The 26,307-nt window shown below is 37.4% G+C and overlaps 1 protein-coding gene across 1 annotated transcript in view; it reads right to left on the reverse strand.

Moving 5' to 3' along the window:
* Positions 1 to 23,590, reverse strand: part of RPA1 (replication protein A 70) — a 142,316-nt gene extending 118,726 nt beyond the window's left edge. Inside the window, exons 1-4 of the mRNA XM_083139866.1 lie at positions 23,395 to 23,590; positions 17,163 to 17,210; positions 8,753 to 8,952; positions 5,527 to 5,684 (exon numbers count right to left, since the gene is read on the reverse strand). Of these exons, the coding sequence (XP_082995992.1) occupies positions 5,527 to 5,684; positions 8,753 to 8,952; positions 17,163 to 17,210; positions 23,395 to 23,427 (439 nt within the window). The 5' untranslated portion in view covers positions 23,428 to 23,590. The remainder of the gene's footprint in view (positions 1 to 5,526; positions 5,685 to 8,752; positions 8,953 to 17,162; positions 17,211 to 23,394) is intronic.
* Positions 23,591 to 26,307: the final 2,717 nt, after the last annotated feature.

Below are 26,307 nucleotides of genomic sequence, written 5' to 3' on the forward strand. Positions count from 1 at the left end.
ATAAGAAATCTGTATATCCTAGCACAAATGATCACATTTATAACACAAATAAGCTCTGCGTCAAGTTAACCTTGCAGCAGGTTTTCGCATATGTAGATCTGAACGTGGGTGCAGAATATAGTTCCGCTGAGACGGGTTCTATTCCGACACAACAGCATACTTGCAAGAAAACAGTTATTTAATTTGTAAAACACAGACAAAATAATACATTCATTAACAGGTATGGACTTGATCGGTTGCAATCACTGTGCAGATGGACTTGGATCCGCAGATTAGTCAATTGGGATGTCTATTGCGGTGAAGAATCGCTGAAGCTCAAAAGCGAGACTAAATACCTTGCAGAGCACATGGAATCCGTGATTAGTGTTGCACATCCCACTATTTTAACCCTACGTTTATCGTGATAAATTGCTAATCGTGCTATACAGAGACAAGAATGGCTAAATCGAGGTCTCCTGTTTAGCACTCGACTCGGTTTTGTCCGAGTGTGCTCTACTTGTGTAGAGAAAACACATGCATATGTTGCAATTATCGAAGACAAATTAAGTTTGCTTTATGCTCAGAAAAACTAATCAAAACTTAACCTATAGCTTTAAGTGGGAACCAAACTACTATGTAATGTTCAGACACTGGGGATTGAATCCAGGACTCCTTGATTACAAAGCAAAACAGACGCACTACGCTCTCTGAAGGACCCATATCTCAATGATATGGACGCAGCTGTATAAAATTCATTGATGCTGAGTATATACCTCTAACGTAAATATGAAGAAAGGTGAAAAAACACCATGAAAGAAGGAACTCATGGAAAAGTAGACAAAAAATAAAACTGATGCCTGAAATACAAGGAAGTGAATGACTGATTATCCTCACTACATTTCCTTACAAAAAAATATGTGAAAAACCCAATGCAAATTCAAACTTACCTTCAAAAGAGCCCTTCACATTTGAATTCCAAGATGGATGAAATAGAAAAATGCAAGTTAAGGTACGTATACAGAAAAGTTTCAAAGTAAAATTATTTCTGCGTTGATGGAAAGAAACAGTGTTATTAATTGTAAATATACATGTTACTACATTTAGTGTGTATAACAGCAAAACTATTAAATTTGTAAGATAAAATGATAACTTGTAGGTCATCAGATCAAATTGTATACTTTAACTTTAAAAACAAAATGTTGAAACAAAAATAAGCAAAGAAATAACTTGGATCTCACCACTATTGGGAAATTTAATAACTACATTCATGCAGCTCTAGGCCTAAATCCTACTTATTTTTCCATGTTTAACGCAATTCAGTGTGGTTTCCATTTGTTGCCCTACATGCCACTTCTTGCCACACATGACTAAGCAAATCAGCTGCAACAGATTTAACAACTTCTCTGATTCTTGCTTTCAAAATAACAGTACACAAACATTTTGCTTGATGTAGCCCCAGAAGTAAACGTCTAAAGGCGTGAGGTCTGACGATTGTGGTCTCCAAGGCTTCCTATCCATCCACCCCTTCAGTGCTGTGGAAATGTCACATCTAGTGATATGGATTGCATCACCGTCCATGTGACTACCTGGGTGAACATACCCAATCTTCTCCAAACTTCTTAAAATCTTCAAAAAAGATGTTCTTCAAAAAAGGTAAATGTAAAGTTATCTGTCCATATAGCACTGTGCACATTTAGGGGATGTGGGGGTAGGGCCCCATACATTCTCGATCTCGGCCTTCTTGGAGGTGATGTGATCAACATCATGCTCCGGTTGCCTTTACCTCCCAGGTTTGCCCCCAAGTACCCATTGATTTGAGGCTGGGTGAGCCCCAGAGCCACTTTATGTGGGGGGTCAAGGTTGAAAAAATTAGATCACCCACCCTGGGAATTGAATTGAACTTGGGTCTCCCACGTGGCTGTCTGATGCCCTACCAATTAGACCACCAAGACTATGTTCTTCAATGCAGTGTAAATCTCTCTGTTGTATTATGTTTTGTTTGGATAATTTAGGAGAGTGAAACCTTACACTGACTTTATGGACACACTATTATAACGGTCCGCTCTAACGGGGTTGCCCAAGCCTGACTATTCTGTGAGGTTACTTATCTTTCCTAAATTGTGACTCCCACTTACCACATCCAAGATTCCAACAACCTAACTTTCTCGCGATCAGTTCCCTCTCACGTCATAGAATAACCGTACGGTCGCACCGGCGACGATTGATTGGTCTCAACAAGTCAATCCCTGCTAGTAAGAAATAGTACAACTATGTCTCTAGTTTACATTGATTTAAGATGAAATAAGAGAAATTCAAAAATTAGTCAATGTTGAAAACCACCCTCTATTAAGCAGAGGCACAAAGCAGTTACTGAAAATCCCTTAATTAGTGTCCTCGCTCTTTCCCTGCATCATGCCTGGTAAGTCTGAAAGATCAATTCGTGGTAAGACGTGAATATGTCAATTCACTGTCACTCTTTTGATTTGCGAATTAGAACAAGTTCAGTATTATGCTTGAAAAATATCAATAATGTCAAACAAACACTCGGACATCACTCTCACCTGAAAGAAATTTCATGGTTAGTAAATATTCACAGATGGAGAACTAGACAGCATGCATGAGCACCTTGGTGAATTATAACTCACTCGTACATTCTATTATTTATTCAATTTAGTGAAGAATCCAAATTTACATCAAATGTTGCAATTGGTTTCAGTGATAATCCTTTGGTACCAAATAAACAATTTATGTTTATTGATTCTTGATTTACCAACAATGACTTTAACTTTAATGTTTAGAATACTCGAGGTACCTCTTTTTCAAAAACTAGACTGAAGTTAAGATTAATCGTCAAATAAATTTTCATGTTCTGACAAACCAGCTGGTGCACCAGTAAATCTAAATAATACATGCACGAACTAAATATTACCAAAATGACCTCATATTATGACAAAGCAGGTTTCAATATATATCCAAAGGCAATTGTACTTTCTAGTAGCTATTCATATTTGATCTGTCCGTGCACTGGTCGTTACCCTACCCAATAGCGCTAATACCAATTGTTCATGCTCGAGCAACGCGAAGAAATGTATACGTGACATCACGATATCGTACGATCAATTTATACTGTTCTTGCCACGTTTCTTCAGTTACCAGCTGCGGAACATATTATGCATGGTTTAGATTTAATTTTCTTAGAGAAAATTTCGTCGACGAAAGATATATTTTCTCTATTCAATATGGCGGCTTCTGCTGAGCCACATGTACACCTGGATTTAAGATGAATATTGCAATCCAGTACTGTGAATGACACCTTTGACAGTTAGTACAATAATTAAAAATTGTATGCGACGTGCATTTTATTTTCTCTCGTCGCGATTAACATGAAGGTAGTTTCACCCGACGTCGATTTCTTTGTCTCGACCGTCGCTGCACTTGATAGCATGAATGGCCTTACCTCATGGGCGAGCTCTCATCTTTCGCATTTCACAGTCCACACGGCTATTACTCACTGCAAATCATGACAAAAATCCATTTGCCTCCCCATTCGGGTGATCACAAATTTCCTTTGGTTCTGGTTTTTCGTCGAAAACCGTGCAAAACTTCACAACTCTATCGCGCCGGTCTTTCCTCAACCATCAGCCTTTTCCCTCCATGCTCTGGGTGCGTTCATTATTTTTCCCACTCCAGACGCAGTCTCCGAACACTTCATAACGAAACTCCATCGCACTTTCACACGCAAATCACTTTAACGTCCACTTGTTTCTAACTACTACAGGTGCGTGTGTTAAGGTACAATTATCAATTACTTATATTCCCACTTTAGAATTTTATTATTAGAATACTCCCTCGATACGTAGATATTTTGATGTCTCTTTTCCATCACTTCCGCCCCCGAGTTTCCGAACACTACCGTTTCTTTATGATTAGTGAAAATGTCCCTCATCGAGCGATAATTAGATTAAAAGTATTTACGTAATTTTGAAAATAAATATTTGATAGCTGTTAAGTTCCCAATGAATAAACTGAAAGTTCTACAAAAAATTTAATAATATTTACTACTAATTCAACTAGTATTTCCACCCTTTTTTAGATTAATACAAAGAGCGACCTCTAGCGGTTAAATTTGTAACCCTAATTTCCCGATCAATTTATCCCCGTAAGCAGCTGCCTTCTCTCGTGAATTTCTCCGAGTTTCGTGTGCGTTCACACCATGGACGAGCAATTTCTATAGGTTAGGTCAGTTCTCCAACCATCAGAATATTACTGTAGCTGGCTTACTTTTTATCAACAAGGGAATTATGACTCCAAACCGTCATACTATATTATTGCCACGATATTTATAGAATTCCCTACATATAGCCTGGGCCACCGCAACATATTCCTCCCTGGCAACCTGCATACAAAAATAGGTCTTGACGTGGGCACCAGACAAAGTGGAGCCTGGGCCACTGATCATCCTCCCTGGCAACTTCATGTACATAGAGGTCCTTGTGACCGACAGACGAGGTGGAACCTTGGCTACCGAGAATAATCCTATAGGGCAACCATTTATTCTCACTATCTATATAGACACCATATGATTTAACAGACTACACACTACCCTGAAGACAGAGGCAGATTCAGCCTCCGAAATGTTGGCATTTTAAAATTAACACAGTGGTTAAAAGTCCAAAACTAAGAATGATATTGTCTTCATGTTTGTAATATTGCCTACATCATCTTATACAAGGCAGCAAGGAAGCTTGCTATAGTCTCTCCCCTCCTCTGCATGTATACCTATACACAGTAGCCATACAACTGTTTAGTCTCCAACTCTCGCAAAGGGAATGGACTCACAATTAAAGGTTGTTCTATGTCTGCCTTGAGCTCAGGTATTGTAAAATTTACAACACATTATAACTTTGACATATAGATGGTCATCACCGAATATTAGCACTAACGTATGCAATTTATATATTTGTTCATCACAGGACCGAAGTCCCATTTATGTTGAACGTTAAGATACACAAAGATAATATGATGTGAAAATTAAAAATATTGGTGTAACAACATATAACTACCGTTAAATCCAATAAAATTGAATGTTTTTTTTTCTTCAGAATTTTGCCCCTAATAACATTATATGTATTGAAGAATATGTCTATTTATGTACTAGGAATAACTCATTAAATGATTCCTGAATTCTTACGATTGCATCATGCTGGTACACCTTTAGAAACTACAGATGCCAGCTAACACCATGCTGAAGAAAACACATATATGGTTAATAAGTCAAGAACATATATAAGGAGTAAAGTTAAAAACTTATACAGACCATATATATGACTTACCTTGCATAATAGTGTCAATGTAAGTAACGCAATGAACAGTGCTAGGATAAAAATGACAAAATTCAGCTTCATCTGAAATAAAAACTTCTGGTATCATTCCCCTTTATGCAAAGATGATCATAAATTAAATCTATTTAACGAAAACAAACTACAATAACAAATGGCATGAGAGGTTTTCCTGGTTGTACAGTTCTGATTAAATTATTACACTAACCGTTGGCTACAGGTTCGGCAGGTCTCCCAGCAGATGACGACGACTTGCCATCATCGGAACTTCCAGAATCTACTTGGAGGGGGATCGGATTTCCTATCTTCAAACCCACCTCAGATCCTGGTGACACCACATCAAGGTCTAATATGATAATCACTCGCCTAAAAAAGGAAATTCAGGATGACTTGCAGGCAAACTATCACAAATGTTACTTCTCATAAGTTCTATGTCTAATAATTGGAAAGACAATGGTTCTACATTAGCATGTAATGTTAATTGGATATTACTAGCGCTGAGACGATACAGATGTATTGGTATTGGCCAATACCAGTATCAGAAAGTACAGGGTGCGACAGAAAAACCTGATGATTCTAAAATGATATAACACAGTCAATAAAAAGAGTTCATCTTTATGCATGTGTCTGCCATTATTATTGAAAAAAGAAAATTATGATTTACACCAACATTAAGTGAGGAAAATAACATCTTACAAATGGCGCCCATTTTGGTCCACACACTGCTGGAGTCAGTCACTGAAACTTCTCTTTCTGAGGAAAAAAAAAAACAGGCAATTGTTGGTTTGTTATTATGTCACATTGCGCGAGGTGCCGTGGGAATTCCACTCATCACTAGCTGTCATTTCAGTCACCATGGAGCCATGCAACGAAATGCACCGCACTTTCATTGTTGAAAAACCATTTGCAAGATGTTATTTTCCGAACTTAATGTAGGTGTAAATATTTTTTTTTTTTCCAATAATAATAGCATACATATGGCTGGCTGTAAGGCTAGCACATGAATAAAGACTAACTCTTTTCATTTACTGTGTTACATCATTTTAAAAATCATCAGGTTTTTCTGCCCCACCCTGTATCAGTACTTTTCTGACATTTTCATCTTATGCAGGATCTACAAAAATGTCACATTTTCCCAGAATTATCCTGGAAATTACCCAAAATTTGAAGTTTTTATGTATTCACCACCACCATTGTGGGAAGAAATGGATTTTGCGTTAACATACTAGTTACTTTAATATTTTGACATAATTTTCAAATATTTTAAAGCAACTGGATGTAGGCTATGTAATTGGAGTCGAATAATTACAAAATAATTTTAAGCAGTACTTTGAACAACTTTTAGTTGTTTCAATTTTCAAGGATCGGAATCATTGGGAATCGTAAGAGTATCAACATCGGTGTGGTTATCAGGTCAGCCATAGACATTACCCATTGTTTAAGTGCTTTAAACTATAATATATTAACACTATGTTTTCAGAGACACCCCCATCTCTCATCTTCAGGTGAACAAATTTCTTTTAGCCAGTGGTGGAGATCGAACTTACCAACAGACCTGTGATTTTACAACAAATGTGCTAACCAATTACTCCACGCTGTCCCCAGGAATTCTGTACTAATCTTTACTCTTTACATTTTCTGAGGAGAGTGGGGACCATACTTGCTTGAATTCTACAGTGGGATGTCTTATAGGGTTTTGGCCACTGCTATGAGGCGGCTGCTTTGTTATGTTATGTTCTGTTAAGTATGAGGAGCAAAATTTATTACAGAATTCCAGGGTGTGCCATGGAGCCGTTGTTTAGTGCAACAGATTTGTAGTAAAATCACAGGTCTCTCAAAGTGTAGTGTTATAATAGTACAGTTAAAGCACTAGACAATAGATTATGTCCAATTAACATTAAATGTAAAATTTCATGTCTACTGACAAATACTGAAAAAAACTGCACACATGATTTTTGCAAAACACTTGAATATCTTGATTTTTATTTACGATTTTATTTATTAAGTCAATTACCTTATTGAATCAATATAATACTCTTATAGATTTCTAACATAGTTATACAGCAGTTCAAAAGTTGTGCAACTCTGATTATTATTCATTGTAACGTAAAAATTCTAGACTGCCAGCATTGCTAACCAAATTATATGCTACCAAAATGTATATTTGCACTTCCCATAAAATTGCATGAACTCTCTTATCTCAGAGTACAGATTAGTATAGCTCCAGTCATAAAACAGTGCAATTAGCATTATTGGAAAAAATTCACTAAAACTTGAACCATTAATTCATTTACAGAATTTCTTGTGTACATTAAACTCCACACCAAAGATATTTAAAATATCTCAATGCACAAGACAACCTGCTGTCAATATCTCACGGCAATGGCAGTTAGGGTAGCATGAATTTTGAATTACACTACACTTGAAAGTTAACGTTAGCATTAATGCATGACCTCGTCTCATATAATCATCTTTCATCTGACATCATGATTAACCAAAGTAAGCAGAAAGCTATGTAAAAAAATAATAATAATTTTCTCACTTGTAGGTGAACCGAGCTCAACAATTTCAGATGAATATCTCGCAAGGTGAATTTCAATATTCTGTTCAATATAGTATAAAATACTTTAAATTTCACTAAGAAATCGCTGTATGTTATGAAGAACTCTCTGAAACAAGCAAGTTTGCTATTGCTCACCAACACTATAAGAATGTGAATTAACCAAGTGATCACTAGACATGCATATTACTTTTTTTATGAAAACACAAAATGTGAAATAACGCATTGTAATCTTAATTTTTCATGTTTCTGAAATGTTTGAGTTGCATTTTCCTACCCTGTTCTGTCATGAAATAATGAGAAATGAACTGCAAAATGAGAAATAGATTCAAGCAAGAAATTTAGAGTTTATTTACCAACGCGGCAATTTCTGAAGTCAGAATTATTCTGAGAGTTACGCAATTCAAGGAAAATTGATTAATTCTGCTGTAAATATTTGAGAAGCAAGAATGAACCCCTTTATAAAGGAATAAACTTAATATACTGGTAACGACGTAAATGTGCTATTAGAAGGGATATGATTATTTTGTGTAGTAAGTGCAGTTATTAAATTAAATTTGGGATTATATTCACATTTTTTAAAGCCAAAATGTCATTTTATATACTGCTTTTTCACCGCTATAATAGCAAAATTTTATTTCATTTATTTTTGAACCCAAAATTGACTGTTTTTGTACCGAAATTTTGCTTTTTATTTAAGAAAAATATGTGCCTCTAGTGATCACCCTTTGTCTATCCATATACTACTTTTACACAGTTGTTGCCAAGTGATACCTAAAGATTGAAACAAACTTGGGTTGGTTTATATGCATTTTGCTGGTTACAACACTCCAGCGAATGAACTTCACCATTGGTCTTCGAATCACAGACTCACCTATGTCCTTTTCCTGCATTGTTGACCATGCTAGTGACAAGACGGTTCACTCGAACCACAGTGTAGTTTTCAAGTTCACCTGATGTCACCTTATCATTCAGCTGAGTGGCTAGCATGGCAAAGCTGTCCAGGTGCTGCCCGTCCGAGATCAGGAGCCTGTAGCGGTCACTTGCTCCAGCGCTAGCTATTTTCTTATTACCCTGTGAAGAAAATATCAACGTAACATGAGTGTCAAGGTTATCACCACAAGGGGTGGGGGGTGGGGAGACTAGACTTTGAAAGTTCTGATGGTGTGTGTCTATAACACTAAATATCACCAAACCTGGCCCCACCTAACCTACTCATTAAAGCCTGTAATGTCAAAACCAGGGGGGAGGAGAGACACTGGCTTCCCTACTCATCATGGAGAGGAAGACTAAACATAGAGAGGCTGATCTGATATTCAAACCCAGTACAATCTAAACCACCACAGTTTTATATGTAATATGAGTGGCTCGGAAGTAAATCTTCATAACCTCAAAATTATAAAACCGAGAAAAATGCAGGTAAAGGTTCGTCCATTGTATTGTGGCTTATGGGTTATCAGATGTTCCCCTGTGTTTCTGGCTATCGGCAGCTACTGAAGAAACTGCATTCACTACTGTTCAGCAACTTTAAACCTGCAGAATCTGCATCCAATGTTAACTCAATTTTGAATCGAGTGTGGACTATCAAGTTTTACTCCCGATCTGACAAGGACGTATTCAGGGGGGGAGGGGTCGTGAAAATATTTGTGCTTTATCTGCAGATTAATAATTTTACTAACAACAACTTTACACTTCTTGGATCCAGTGAAACCAGTGAGTTTTACATCTTCCACATTATCCAGTTTAATGTTGTTAATCAAAGACGATAGTTTACACCAAACTTCAAAATTTAGAACATTTGCCTGACTTACAGAATCTTTAATACAAACTACAGGTATTTGACAAATAATTCCATGAATAACTGGAACTTCAGTTAATGGAACCGGAATATCATAATCACTATTTGTAATATAATTAAGCCTTGTTTCCATATTAAAAACACTAAGTTGCTGACCAAGTCAGTTTATTAAGATAAAAACACTTAACAGGTAATGTTTCAACCCTGTATCAGGGTCTTCCTCAGACGAAGAACTAAACTAAAATCTAGTTCTTCGTCTGAGGAAGACCCTGATACAGGGTTGAAACGTTACCTGTTAAGTGTTTTTATCTTAATAAACTGCCTTGGTCAGCAACTTAGTGTTCATAATCACTAACAGTCCACTCAGGTTCTTCTGCAAACCATTCCAATAAAAAAATCACTTGTAGTGGTTCTGATATTAAGTCTTTATCATCACGTACATTCATTATTTCCTGTGTTTGAAATTAATTTCGTTTGTTTAAATTTGGCCTCTCTGAAAGTAGAGTGAACAAGGCACTTCCATCCGCTCCTTTAATTTAAATTTGTTGTTGATTGGTAAGATGTTCCAATACCAGATTGTCATGTAAAGGTCCTTGATACATTTCCAGAAGGAGAATTTGATATTCAGAAGATGTAGATGCATTTTGTGGTTGTAATGAAGTCACATTAACAGGTTGACTGTAAGTAGGAGCGAGAGCAGGCTCACTTGAATACTGAGATTGCCTATTGTAGAAAATCCTTCCATTCTGACTACTGTTAGGTAACTGAGAAGTTACAGCATCCTGATTATAATCCCTATTTGTAATGTCACCGGAAATACCAGAGTATGCATTATTTCTTTGGAATCTGAAATTATTTCTGTTATTATATGAAAATTCTGAATAGCCTCGATTATTTCTATGTCCTCTAAAACTACCATTGCTATCTCTAAACCATCCATATCTTGAATTAAAATTGCCAAATTCATTAGTAAAGGGTACTTGAGCATCCATCGACAAGTCTGAGTAGAAGACGAGCAAGTGTTTTTGGCATGTTTAACATTAATTTGCTTGACACTAAATTTTGATATACTGTCAGGATTCTTGTTGGGTTTACCCTTACTACTATTATCGGTTTCTTCCGGTAGGAAAATAAGTCCTCTTCTACTACTTTGGACAACATCTAATTTCCTTAACATAGTTGTTATCTGGTCCATAGATCGTAATGACAAGTTATGTTATTAGCTATATTATTTGGTAACTGGCTAATAACTAATTGAATAACATCCAATTCATTTAGGTTCTTAACTAAATTGCAATAATTGGAATATGTTTTCAATGCAAAACTTTCTAAATCAGCATGTACTATAGGATCATACTTCCTGTTCCTTAATACTGACAACTGAGACTGTATTATTTCCAGACTTGCAAATTGTTTTATGAATTCTCTTTGACAATGATCATATGAAGAAAATATACGTTTGTGACATCTATACCAGTACGCAGCTCTGTTGGTGAAACACTGCTGAATACTCTGTAGCCTTTTGTTAATTGGAATGCCCATAAGATCAAGCATAGAATTAAGATGTTCTAGATATTCTCGAGCCGATTGGTCTTCTATTTTCCCACAAAATTTGGGTAAATGACACAGTTCATTTATCTTTACATATCAGTTTCCTCTATCCCCGACAGTAATTACAGGTAAAGACTGAGAAATACAACGATCAAACTGACTTTGTTGATTATCACAGGAATTGTTATTTGTATTTGGCTTATTAACACCAATTTCAGCATTTGGACAACTTGTGCCAGTCATTAAATTTGCATCAAGCCTTTCACCTTGAAACCATGGTCTGCAAGCTTCATTCTGCAAAGAAGAAATATGACAAAACCCACAAGCTTCACCAGGGACATTATGACGATGAATGACAGGAAGGTTAGGTTCTTGAGAGTATGTAAACATTTGATTTACGTAACTATTTTCACCATTAGCAGAACAACATTGTTGAACATTGGAATGTTTATCAATATTTGTAACAGAAGAATTCAATCTAGAAGTTGTCTGCATATTGTTAATCGCATAATTACTTGTATCCCTAAACTGTGCACTATTAGGTGACATCATTATTTCGATAATGTTCCTCATTGCAGGTTGGAATAAATCTTTTGTTTCACTTCCAGCAAACATGATTTCGAACATGCAGTTCATCGAACGTTGTTTTCACATGGGTTGTTGAAGATTCATCAGATGAATAAGTAGATGAATTAGTCACCCCCAAGTCAACTGCATTTCTAGCCCTTTCACTTGATGTCTTAGTTTGAGAACTATTTTGTGCAAGGGAAGGTTTCAGATTTCCCTTTGTGTTGCGTTGTGAATTTGCATAATTAGTTTGCAAAACATCAACACGAGATTCTATATGTTGCAACCTGTTATTACAATCAGTAATATATGTTCCAAAATGTACATTTTCCCTACCAGCAACTTCCAACGATGTAAAGGTAAAGTGTTCCCCTGTGCATAGCACCACGCCATGAAGGCGTATAGAGGGTGTGGGGGTAACGTGCCACACATTCTTGATCCGGTCGTGACTGGGGGTGATGTGATCAGCATCACGCCCCTGACCGCCTTTACCCCTCAGGGTTTCCCCCAGGTACCCATGTTATTCGACGCTGGGTGGGCACCGGGGCCGCTTCCACCGTTAGGAAAGTTCCCGGATTTGAACCGGCCGGGGATCGAACCCGGAACCTTTAGCATGGTAGTCAGATGCGTTACCGACGATGATAATCTATTATTAAGATCAGTTATTTTAGATGAACATACTGTAATAGATTTATCGTATTCACTAATCATATCTTTATTAAAATTTGTTGCCCTTGAACGTCTTGTTCTGTTCAGATTTGAGAAATACTGCTATTTAAAATACTTCCCAAATATTCATTTCTCTTGACACATTCAAAAGCTATTGAATCAAGTTGTGTTTTAACATCGGAAGTCAAGTTGTCTAATCTTTGATTAACAGTATTAATTTCTTGATGAACCAATTCAAATTTTGAAGTTAGGTTACTATAAATATCCAATTCCAATTGTTCAAACTGAGACTTAATATTCTCATTAAACTCTGCAAATTCTTGATTAGATTGTGGTAACTGTAATTTCATATCTTGGTTAGCAAGATCCATTCGTGTTTTTAGTTCTTCATTAGACTGTTCTAGTTTCGTCTTGAAGTCTTCATTAGAAACGACCATAAGCAATTGAATACTCTTAACAGTACTTAACAAATTACCAAAATTCGGGTTAAAAGTTTCTAGATAAGCTGGAAAACTAAAAGGATCATAATCTGGTTTGCAACCTTTACAATAATAATTTTCTAGTGTAGTTGAATAAATTGTCCAGTGAGTGACTAAGTTTTAGACAAGATATATGATGCCATGATGAGCACTGTGTACACTGAACATATTTCAAATCATTGTCAGGATCATTACAACAAGATAATTTGTCAGGTTTTGTAGAACAAACATCATGTTCTGTAGTATTAGCATTACTGGAAGCGACTACGGGATTACCAGCATCAAAATAAGTAGTCATTGTATTAGCCTGAATGTTTGTTTCTTTACGCGACGATTTAGATTACTTTGTTTTAACTTATCAGCCATTGTGATCTTCACACATATGACGATTCACGTAAGAAGTTACGTTGTACAAGGCACACTGAAGATTGTGACTTAAGTCTTACTTCAGCATATGACAAAAATTCTGTTGCATTACAACAGACATTCTTACCACTGTCAGAAGATTGCACACTTTTTGAACAATCCTGGCTTCTGGGTCGCCACTCTGCTGCGCTTAAACTTGCAGAACGATTATCAATGCAAATGAAATTGCGTAATTAACGATAACCGTTATATTTAAAATAAATACAATACAGGCGCAGAAAATCTCACTACTTCTATCACCATCTTTAGTACTTATTATTTATCGTTGCTATGGTAACAGCAATTTGATTTCTTGTATTTTATACAGCGTGATAAGATGATTATAACAATATATATATATATATATATATATATATATATACAAATAATGAAGGAGACAGTAAACACTTACCACACGAATAAAAATAATTCAATATTTCGCGATCTGAGTCGCATTTTCAAGAAGGTAGATAAAAGATCGACGACACTGTGAGTAGAGGCACAGAATACTGACCGTAGCGTCTCTACGGTCAGTGTTGCCAGAAACAGTTGAAAGGAAACACGAAATACTTTAGCCAGTGTTTACTGTAAGGTGGGTGGGTAGTTTCGGGGAGGAGAGGAAAGAGTTACTGGTTGGCTAGGTTGAGTCCGGGGGGTATAGTGGCGTGCATGCCTGCTATATAGGCCTTTCCTCCACCCAAAACTCCGATTTCACAGTTGCCATCCACACCAACAGCCATAACACCACCTTCAATAACTGCTTCCGTGTTGCCATCATCCACCTTTTACCCCACCGCTCTGACATCTTTCCGCAGGCGATGGGAAAGGGCCTATATAGCAGGCATGCACGCCACTATACCCCCCGGACTCAACCTAGCCAACCAGTAACTCTTTCCTCTCCTCCCCGAAACTACCCACCCACCTTACAGTAAACACTGGCTAAAGTATTTCGTGTTTCCTTTCAACTGTTTCTGGCAACACTGACCGTAGAGACGCTACGGTCAGTATTCTGTGCCTCTACTCACAGTGTCGTCGATCTTTTATCTACCTTCTTGAAAATGCGACTCAGATCGCGAAATATTGAATTATTTCTATTCGTGTGGTAAGTGTTTACTCTCTCCTTCATTATTTGTATTTATCCGCCCTTCTGGCACCATTTCTAACCCTATTCCTGTGTTTATATATATATATATATAAAACAAACATGCATAAGTTAAAAACAACATCAATAACAAATAATAATAGCTTTGAACATTACAGTTTGAGAATAGGACAGTCTCAATCATGAGAGAAAAATGATCCAACATGACTACAAATAATGCACACACTAGTTCTTCACTTAAGCGCTAGACTGGTTAAACATGATTGAAATGACTGGCTAATAGCAGGATTAAATGCAAATGCTCGGTGGGCGCATTAATGGGGGAATGCCATGGATCCCACCTCCCCATACATACAAATTGGTACTTTAGTATTATACGGACTACCTCATTTCATACTGTCTGTTTTGTGGGAAAGCAAAAGAAACACTTCTGGACATAATAGGTTAGGTTAGGTTCAACATTCTGTCCCTTATCATAATGAATGTCGATTACACAATCATGTAGACAAATGAGGTATAATACTAAAGTACCCACAAATTATCCATGATAAAAGAAAATTAATTTCATCCCTGCCAAGAATGTTTTTATCTCCATCAAATAAAATGGAATTAAAAATGTGTAGTATGCCACTTTCTTAACTGTCACAAACACAATTGAAATATTCATGTCCATTAATGGTTCAGTCATCAAAGACTTCCCTGTCAAAAAGTATGCAGCCTTGTGGATTAAAGAAGGCCACCATTCTGCAACTGACAAACCTCACCATGCAATATTTTACATAAAGCGTTCACAAGAAACTTGTAGGTAGATTATTAGATGAACGTTAAGCTTGAACTTGGCAATAGAAAGATGGCCAAGTATTCGGAGTTGTTAGTTCGATAGATCCTTTTGTGCATGAGTTTGGGTTCTCTTAGAATGTTGGTTGATTGGTTGATTTCATGTTTTAAGTCCACTTTATGCACAGTAAGGCTAATCAGGACTGCACCTACAGTTTAAAGTGGAATCTGAACCACTTGTGCCTCCACCGGGTATCGAACCCGGGACCCCTTGATTACAAGGTGACGACGCTACCACTGCACCATCAGGGAGGCCCTCTCTTAGAATGTAAATGTACTAAAAATGTACTAAGTGTTTCTAAATTACGTGCAAATGTCATCATAAGATTTAGTGACCTACGTTAGAACCAGGGTTATAAGTAGTTTATTTTATTGACTGGTAACATGCATTTTTTTAATAAAGGGCCGATGTTTTATAAGAACCGACTGGCAACAGTGATCGGATCGTGCCTGTGCAGTAACATCACTTAGTCCATTGGCTATCCAGCAACCATACTTTCGCTAGTCAGCTGTTCATTATTGTGTGTGTGTTGGAGCATGTTAAAATGGCTGCGTGCATATACAATCCCGCCAGGTGCGAGGTCCGATCTGTGATTCGATTTCTTCACGCCAAAGGACAAAATGCTGCTCAAATTCATCAAGAATTGAATGAAGTGTATGGTGACGAGTATAATGACTGAAGGAAAGGTGCGGCAATGGTGTCGAAATATTAATGAGAGTTGCATTAGTATTAAAATTATAAATATAAACACTAATATGTCTTTTATGGAGAAGTATGGATGAAACGGGATTTTGTCCATATTGCTGTTAATAGAAAGTGGATTATTGAATATGCTAGCATCTTGATTATAAGTGTTTTATTTAGAATTTTATTGTTGTGGGGGTATAATTTTTCTCATGCATTGAAAGAAGGCCATACAAATATCCACGAAGAGAGAAGTGGAAAACTGAGCATTGAGACTGATGTTTTGGTGCAGCTTGTGAATCAAAAAGTGCAAGAAAACCGTCGCTTCACCATTAGCTCTCTAGCCATCGAATTTCCAGAAGTTTCGCCATCTAAGCATACTGTGAAACACTTTCCATACTCAGACGTTACATACAAAACCGACGACGTGGAGTGTTGCGTTCAGGAATTGTGCTTCTCCATGACAACGCAAGATCACACACTGCTGCCTTCACTGTTCAGATGATTCAGAAGTTCGGATGGAAATTTTTAATCACCCCCCCATATAGTCAGGACCTTGCACCAAGTGACTTTAACTTCTTCCTGCACCTAAAAAAGTGGCTTTCGTCTCATCGATTTGAAGAAACTGAGGTGTTGAAAATGACAGTGTTGAATCGGCTGAACTCTCAGGTGGCGAACCATTATGCCAAGGGTATAAAAATGCTTGTGCCACCGTACAGAAAGTGCTTGGAAAATAATGGTGACTACGTTGAAAAATGAAGTGGATATATGTACATGTTTGTAACCAAGAATACTATGTTGCTAAACGTACTTTCTTGTTTCCTATAAAATATCGGCCCTTTCTTTTGAAATGCGCCTCGTACAAATTTGCAGCACCCTTCCCCCCACCAAAAAAAAAAAAAACATTTCGAATAATGAAATCACAACTATATCACCGAGTGGGCATCCCCCAACGCAAAAAGCATAATTCGCACAGTGCAAATGCTAGTAGCATGTTAGAGTTGGTACATACAGATAATTATTTAAGTAGGAAATCAGTTAGTTCGTAAAAGATTAATTAAAACATGAAAAAAAATACAAATCAGGTGAGACACAAACCAGACCGTTCTAAAACATCATGAGTAAGAAGCAATACACACAATTGTAATTCTTCATGGTCTGTAACATACTGTATCTGAAAATACTACTTACAAGAATCTGCAGTATAGGTTCCTGCACCTCTCCACCACTCTTAATGACCTACAAAGAAGGAAAAAACATAAAATTAAAATAATCCTAAATGTATCTTTAACACAGCATTATTAACTGTAGCCATGGAAGGTTTTATGAATTCAAAATACAATATCAACACTAGAATGAAGCAGAATGAGTTTCATTAGACTCCTAAGTTAGAAAATATGACATCACTGCTAAGTGATGATTACGTAGAAAGGAACAACTGAAACACAAATGTATTACACAAGAGCCAATACTAAAATACCTGGCACTAAACTTTGTAACAATGTTGACTCAATACTAATACAGGATTTTAACATGTACAGAAAGAAGTGAAAACCGTAAGATTAAAAGAGAGTATGTAATCATGTAAGCCTTTTTTTTTCAGTTTTGCGGCATTTGTCTCACTATTAATATTATCGCAAGCCCTTTTGTGCTAAATCTAACTTGCCTCAACAATCCTAGAACATTGCATAGTATATGGACGTTGACCCATGGTCATCTTAGACTATTCATGCAGTCAATACATATAAAAAAATCATTTATAACGTACTTTCAGTTGTTTCTTAAGTTTACTTTATGCACAGGTAGGCTAATTGGGACTGGACCTACAGTTTAAAGTGTGTTTAGGGTTACCAGATTGCTACAACGGAAAAGTAGGACATAATGTCCCCAAATGTAGGTCATAAAACATTTGCAATAAATAATTCACATTTTTATAACACATTCGAAAGTAAGGTACTTTAGTATTATATGGACTACCTCTAATCTAACCTAAAATACAGTGTTCTTATTATGTCCATAAGTGTTTCTTTCGCTTTCCCAGAAAACAATCAGAAATGAGGTAGTCTGTATAATACGAGGGTCGTTCAAGGAATTTTTTTTTTTTTTTGGAGAAAGTATGAGCCCGATAAATGAAATGAACCTAGCAATGTGTTATTTCGTCTTTCCTTTATATTTACACATAATGCAATGTTCGTGCGGGCTTCCGCACATGCGCGGCATGGGATTAGCATGAGTCATGCAGTGAGAAACGTGCCCTGCCCATAAGGAGTAGCGAGTCTTTGCTGTACAACGTGTTTTGGAGGTGTGGAGTAAAGAAGAGATTCGTTCTGTGATCCGCTATAAGTGGGCAAATGGTCTTGCTCCTAACGACATCCACAGGAAGCTGTTTGTTGTTTATGGAGACTCTGTAATGTCAGTGCAAATGGTGCGAAGGTGGTGCAAATCGTTATCTGAAGGACGAACAAGCATATTCGATGAAGATCGGCCCGGTGGCCTGTCTGTAGTCAGTGACGCAACATTGGTTGACAAAGTGAATGCACTGGTTTTGGCCAACCATCGAATCAAGGTTCGTGAAGCAGCCACTGATTTGAACATTTCCGTCGGGACTGCACACAAAATCATCCATGAAAAATTGGGATACGTGAAGGTTTCATCGTGTTGGGTCCCACGACAACTCACTGCAGACCTTCTCACGATGTGTATGGCATGTTGCCTGGATTCTCTGACCCGGTACCACAATGAAGGGAACAACTTTCTCTGCCGTATTGTGACTCCGAATGAGAGCTTCGTTCATCACTACACTCCAGAATTCAAACAGACGTCGATGGAATGGAAACAGCCGTGAAAAGTGTTCTTTGTTTCCTGGACCCCGAATTGTTTGCAGATGGCTTTCAAAAACGTGTGCAACGATGGGACAAATGCTTGTGCTGCCTTGGAAATGATGTTGAAAAGTGAGAAAGGACCATGCTACTTGGTGCAACTTGTTTTTTGTCTGTAACTCAAGAAACAATTTTTTTGCAACATAGGAAAACTTTTGCCTCGTACTAAAGTACCGAAAGTAATTTAAAATTAACACTTTCAAGGTAATTTAAAATTGACCCTTTTCAGTTTTAAAATAATATGATTTCATAGTGAATTCTTAAATGCAAAATTTCTAAACTTGTAATCAATACATTTCTTGCTACATGTTTTAAATGGTACTTCTAAGAGGAGGCAATTTTTCTTAAAATTTCAGATCACGTATTTATGAGAGACTGAACAGTTAAACTCTCAAATTACACTGAACAAGCACTCAAATTTTTACAGACTTTATGAAAAAATATTTCTACTGAATAAGAATAGGACACCTCGTTTCATCAGTATAAACCCCAAGCCAACAAATTTCGATCAGGCACTGAACAGCGACATCATCAGAACATAGTACCAAAACTTTCTTCATTAATTGGTTCCGTCTGTTCTCTAGCAGGACAAACTTTTTCTTCTTTTTGGGCAATGACTGAATCAAAACAAATTTCACTATTGAGTTTGGGAGCGCAGTCCATAGATTAGTAACTTCCATGATTTTTCTTTGTTCAACTGAAACATGTATTTTCCTAATTAATATTATGCGACGTTCAAAATGTAGGACATTTATGATTCCTCCCGGATGCCGGACATAAGGCTAAAATGCAGGACATGTTCGGGAAAAACCGGATGTCTCGTAACCCTAACTCTATAAAAAAAAAGTCAGCTTAATCTACAAATATAGAGATGAAACAAGTTTCGACAAAACATATTTTTTCTCTGATCACTCATAAATTGCATTTAATATTTTCTTTGTTGTGCATCAACAATTTTGTTTTAAATGTTTTCTTTATATTATATCATATTCGCTTTAAAATTATTATTGTCACATAATTTTAACATACTTCATGTATGTCACTTCTGACAATATGTGACATATGTAAAGTAGCTATGTTTATTTGGTTCACTTCAATAAGGGTTGAATTTTCCTTGGTCTACTGCAGACCCGTACCCAGGGGAGGGGCATCCCCCCCTTCAGCCATAGGTTTTTTTTAATGAATAAAAACCTACAAAAATAAACAACGATTTTTCACTTGTAAAAATTTGAATTTTGTCCTTGCATAAATGCATATGTTTGTTGTGTAGAGAGGCAGTTTCCAGAAGTCTACAGTCTACATATTGGGTACTTTTAGCTTTATAACCATTGATGCAAGGCTACCAGCAGTGGTGGCAATTGGAGGGTCACGGGGGTCCCTTCACTATATCCTCTTTTGCTCCTGTACTAACCAGACCCGGTGGAGGCATAGTGATTCGGATCCCACTTTAAACTGTAGGTCCACTCCCAATTATTCTATCTGTGCATAAAAGTGGCACAAAAACTCAAACTTGTCTACTAAGAGAAAGTAAATTGTCCTTGCCTTCCAGTTTTGGCACACAAAACTGGCTACCAGGTGAAAATGTATCTCTCTCTTTATTAATTTTCTGGGTTAACCATGGCCCACCACGATCCTTCGTAGCAGGCTATGGGTGTTGATGTTACGTATGCAAGGAATTTTAATATTAAAAAAAGATATGAAAAAATTACCTTCCGCGCTATTATCAAACAGCCTTTTCTTAGAAAAAACGGTATGACTTGAGATGACCGGACCCCTCTCCGATTTTCTTCATATTTGACATACTCACTAATTGAGGCCTCCTAATTACGAATCTGAAGTTAAAATTTGTCTGTCACGTCTAGAAATTGCGAACCATTGACGCTAGCCTCACGAACCATTGGCACTAGCCCCACGAACCATTGGCACACGGTTAGGTTAGTTTCGGTTAGGCAAACATAGTTAAAATTTGGTGTCGTGGTAGTATCAGGATCTAAAAATTGGAAATAATTGCGAACCACTGATGCTAGCCCCACGAACCATTGGCACATGGTTAGGTTAGGCAAACATAGTTAAAATTTGGTGTCATGGTAGTATCAGGAATATATATATTTGGTCGTCAAAACAAAAAAAAATCACGAAAATCGACAGTTTCCATTCCGAAAACTAACGCCTTATTTTTGCAATTTCTAGACGTTTCCGACAAATTTTAACTTCAGATTGCTGATTAGGAGGCCTCAATTAGTGAGTATGCCAAATATGAAGAAAATCGAAGAGGGGTCCGGTCATCTCAAGTCGTTCAGAAGAAACTTATATTTTGACGAAAATATTTAAAATATGGCCGAAATCGATGGTGTAGGATATGACCACGGAGCTGGGAAAACCTCTGTGGCAGAATGGTTGATTGTCAAGGGTCCTCAGATTGAATCCCAGCTTCGGCATGGATGCTTTTGTGAGTGCCCATTCATGAATTTAATCATATGATCACTCATCCTCGTCGTCGCAATAAGCCAGCAGTAACAGAGAGCAGACATTAACAACAATTAAGTCAAGTTAAGAAGAAAACAGATTAAATTGTGTAGTATGTCAGGACACATGTAATAAGTAGCATGACTTTTCCTTTGCCAAAGAAAAGGGGGTGCACTTGATGTGCTCTTTTAGTTATAGCTTCAAAACCTCCCTCCCCTCCATGTATATCATGCTTTTCGTTTCAGTAAATCTGGTCACCCTACTGGAAGGCATAATCTGTCCTATGCAGCGATCTTTCTGTTTCTATATACGCATGATACAAATTAAAATAATGAAAACGTTTCATTTTCAGGTACTATTATCGTATGGGCAAAACACCTCCGAATCATATATTTCGGACTTCTTTACATTGTTAACGTGTTGCGGAACATTTCTTAAGGCGAAATAATGCATTTCTAACTAAGATAATGTTTATTTTCTCTATTTACGAGTACTTACTGTTACTTGTTGTTTCGAATCTGTAACACATTATGGCCGTGATAGCATACTGGTTTAGGGGGCGTTCTGAGAGTGTTTTGTCAATTTATGCAGTGGTGCAACCTCGTTCACCGGAAAATATCTACTTTCGTGCCCCTATTTGAAATTATGCTAATACGTCGCATTTACGTGTAGAACTTGTGAAATAACCTTGCGATTTACCACGTTCATTGTCCATCTTCCTTTCGCAATTCGGAACCATCTTTCTTTCGCAATTCGTTAATGCTCTTCCTTTACGCACAACACTCTTGCAACCTTGAACATTGACGTCAGACGAGGAATGCCTACGTGGTTAGGTTAGGCCTGTTAGGTTAGGTTCCATTAGCATAAATACAAAGAAAAAATAATATTTTCGCTAAGAGACGCGTTACCTTTGTATTGCCTAACATGAAAAAGGTCTCTCCTGTGACGTCAGAACACAATGTTGCTAGGGTGTTGTGCGATAAGTGACACCCATTCGGGTCGGAACCATCTTTCTTTCGAAATTTGTTAATGCTCTTCCTTTACGCACAACCATCTTGCAACCTTGAATATTGACGTCAGACGAGGAATGCCTACGTGGTTAGGTTAGGCCTGTTAGGTTAGGTTCCATTAGCATAAATACAAAGAAAAAATAATATTTTCGCTAACAGACGCGTTACCTTTGTATTGCCTAACATGAAAAAAACTTTCCTGTGACGTCAGAACACAATGTTGCTACAGTGTTGTGCGATAAGTGACACCCATTCGGGTAGGAACCTTCTTTCTTTCGTAATTCTCTTCCTTCCAACCTTGAATATTGACGTCAGACGTGAGACGATGAATGCCTACGTGGTTAGGTTAGGCCTGTTAGGTTAGGTTCCATTAGCATAATTACAAAGAAAAAATATAAAAAACCTCTCTCCTGTGACGTCTGAACACAATGTTGCTACAATGTTGTGCGATAAGTGACACCAATTCGGAAAAAATGGCTTGTTCCGAACTCGACAGGTGGTTCTAGTGAAAACACGGCGAGGCTGAAACACTGGCTACGGGGTTGCATCGTCTTAACACACGGAACATTGCACTCTCATGCAAAAAGCAAATGGCGTGAGGAGAAATAGCGTGTCGGACAGAGATTTTCGCAGAAAACAACACGCATTCACATTAAAATGGATCAAATCTACATTCAGGAACTTCCAAAACGCTCAAGAAAATGATTTCCGTAAGTACTTTCTCCTGTAAATTTGAAGGAAATTTCATGGAATCCGTTTTGCCCATACGATAATGTTACCCATTTTCAAATGTTCAGAGGTAATGAACACGTTAGACTGCTCAAAAGATTATGAATATGGGACTTGGTTTTAGAACCAAGTAAAATGGTTCATATATCATGAATATTCTTTAGTATAAGGTGCAATTGTGGCTTTCAACAAACATATGTGTACGTTAAACAATTATATCTGCAACAAAAATAAAGCTATTACATTTTGTTAATAACATAATAAACCACGTCAATTTGGTAATTCTAGAATTCCTTTTTCCTATCCCTACTACAAGCTCGTAACAGTTCAACATCTTACCTGTAAAACACCTTCTGACAGTTTAGGCGTCATGTTTCCTCTACTTATTAGATTTCGATTTTATATTGAACAACTTGTACTCCTATATTTCGCACTCAATTTCTTAATTCTTAATCTTCCAAAATTCCTGATTAAGCTGAAACAAAGTTATCACGTTCAAACTTGCACTCCATGACAGCCCGCGCAAAATTGTGAGAATGTGTGGTGCTAATGAAAGTTCTTCAATCTCTCTCTTTTCTTGTCAGAAAAGCTTCAATAAAAGGCTTTTACCAGGTTATTTCATATATTTATCTTAAAGTTTATGTCCCATACAAGTTTCGTTTCAATTGTATTTTAATATTGACGAAAATGAAAAGATACTAATTCAAAACATGCTTATTGGCATTGGCGGATTTAGCGAGGGACACAGAGGCACGTGGCCTCCACAAAAGCGATGACTTAAGAATGGAAAGTGATTATAACATCATAGAATAATTGATAACATAAATCCCAAGGAACAAAAATGTTCAAACAACATAAAAGAGGATCATTGAATAATATTCATTTGCACACTGCCAAAGAGAAAAAGGAAAGTTTAGAACAAATAGGCTAATCGCTACTGGCGATTTGAAATTGAAGCATGCTGGCGGGAAAATTGAATTTGGGAGATGGGTGAAGGTTGATAACGTTAATACTTCTATAACAGTGGCGTGGAGTGGATTTTTAAAAGGGTTACCGGTTATCAGAAGGACATTTAAGGGAGACTTGGGCGCCTCCCCACCTCATGCCCCCCCCCCAATGTCTTCCAAGTAGTTCATATAATATTAATCTGGTACGTATGCAATTCAATACTAGATTTTGGTAAAGTTATTAATCAAGAAAAAAAATGTTGACATAAGGACTAAAGTGAAATCGCAAACATTGGTTCTTGACACAATAATACGTAATTTGATACTTACAGTAACATCGAGGGCTACTTATAGAGCAGATCAATCCGACTTTGAAAATAGTTATATGATGCTGGGATCCCGGGTTCGAAACCTAGCTTGGGCATGGGCGTTTGTGATGTCTATTCATCAATTTAATCATATCATCACTCATCCCCATCTTCGCAAATTAGCTAAAAGTTGCACAAGCGAAGCAAAATCAATCAAATCAAATCAAAAAACTTCTATGATGCTGTCATAAAGAGAAGTTTTTCATTTGAATTTGAATTTTTGGGTGCGTCATGGTCATGGTCCATGTTATCCACATCTGAATTCGACACGTTTTTTTTTTCCACCCGAAAATAGAGTACATGGCCAACAAAAGAGTTTCGACAACTGCACACATCCACATAACCACGGATAGTCGTTATACCACGAAACATTGAAATGTCGGTCATATCCAGCAGACGACTTGGTTTTTAAATCGTTCAAAATAGGCTTTGGCCTCCCTTTCGCCACAATTTCGATTTTTTCTGCAAAATAACGAACCGAAAGATTGCTTCAAAATATCTTCTATCGCACGATTACACACACTGTCCAGATAGGATGAACCCGCCACCTCGGAACTCGGAGCAAGCTTCATTAATTAATTGACAATGCCCGAAAACAACATAAAGACGAAAGACACCAGTCACAAAACTCCCACTGCACAGTCCCTCCCACAAACCGTTGTTTACTTTTGTAACACGTGAAGCACCCTCCTTGCTCCCTCCCCTCTCAGCATCGGCCCTTCCCCAATATTTCCTTCGGAACCTGCAAGAAGTCCAGTTCTACTAATATTGCCATCTTAGTTCTTCTGAAACCAGATTTGCCCAAATCGCGAAAATTTTCGTTTCAAATAAGACGTATGTAGAGTAGATGTAGTCTTCATCTGTTTCCTAACTACTCCCACTCCCATTATTTCGCTTAATCCATGAAATCTCATTTCTGACACCACTACTATTTCGTATATTTTACGTCCTTTGCTACCTTTAAGGCTTTCGCTTTATAGGATAATCGTGACGATGAGGATGCATGGTGAATTATTGAAATAAAATTATTATTTCTTTGTGTATGTAATTATTAATTTTTATAATTATGTAAGTAAAATAATAACAACGAACATTGAAATAACCATTTCTTCCTGAGGATTCGAACCTGCGACACCTGACACTTCAGAGCATGCTAAGATAACAATCGGGAAATTATGCTTGTAAGTATTGTTTTCACCCAAAAACAGTTCTACCATCTCAAAAACATTGCTTCAATCCGAAATTATTGCATTCCTGCTACAACGTATGTCAATCTCAATCAGTATTATCAACAATTATCACAAATTCCTGTAACCGAAATAATATTATATGTGTGAAATATAGAATTTTAGGTTGACATTTTTAGAAGGACAGCGGGCCCCTTGACCATACCCATCCCTCTCCTATCCTTCTCGCCCATGATGTCGAAGAAGGACAAAGAGGACTTTCATAATCACTGATATTTAGTGTAAATACTTGGTAGTTTGCTTTTGTCCCAGTGTGATTTGATTTTTTAAAAATTTGATTTGGCGATTTAAGTCCACTTCATGAACAGTAATGCTAATCGGGACAGTTTAAAGTTGGATCCGAACCACTTGTGCCTCCACCGGGTATCGAACCCGGAATCCCTTGATTATAAGGTGGCGACGCTACCACTGCGCCATAGTTCCCCAGTGTGACTGGACACCTTCAGAGTAAGATAGACCCGATTAGGCGACTTAGCTCTTTTCTGTCAATTGAATATGGCAACACTGGTATGTTTCCGGTAAGGATCACCGGCATCTGCGCCGGCTAAACAGGCATGCCAGAAACCCGCCTCCTCCTCCCGCGGTCAGTCTTTGCCGCAACGCGAAGTCTTCCTTGGGTGGGCTCAGGGCCCTTTCCTCATGTTGCCTGTGGAGGATACCGGATTAGTCCTCCTCTTCTCTTTTGCCGGT

The sequence above is a fragment of the Lepisma saccharinum genome, chromosome 18 (genome assembly GCF_977018435.1).
Source record: "Lepisma saccharinum chromosome 18, izLepSacc3.1, whole genome shotgun sequence".
Classification (NCBI taxonomy): domain Eukaryota; kingdom Metazoa; phylum Arthropoda; class Insecta; order Zygentoma; family Lepismatidae; genus Lepisma; species Lepisma saccharinum.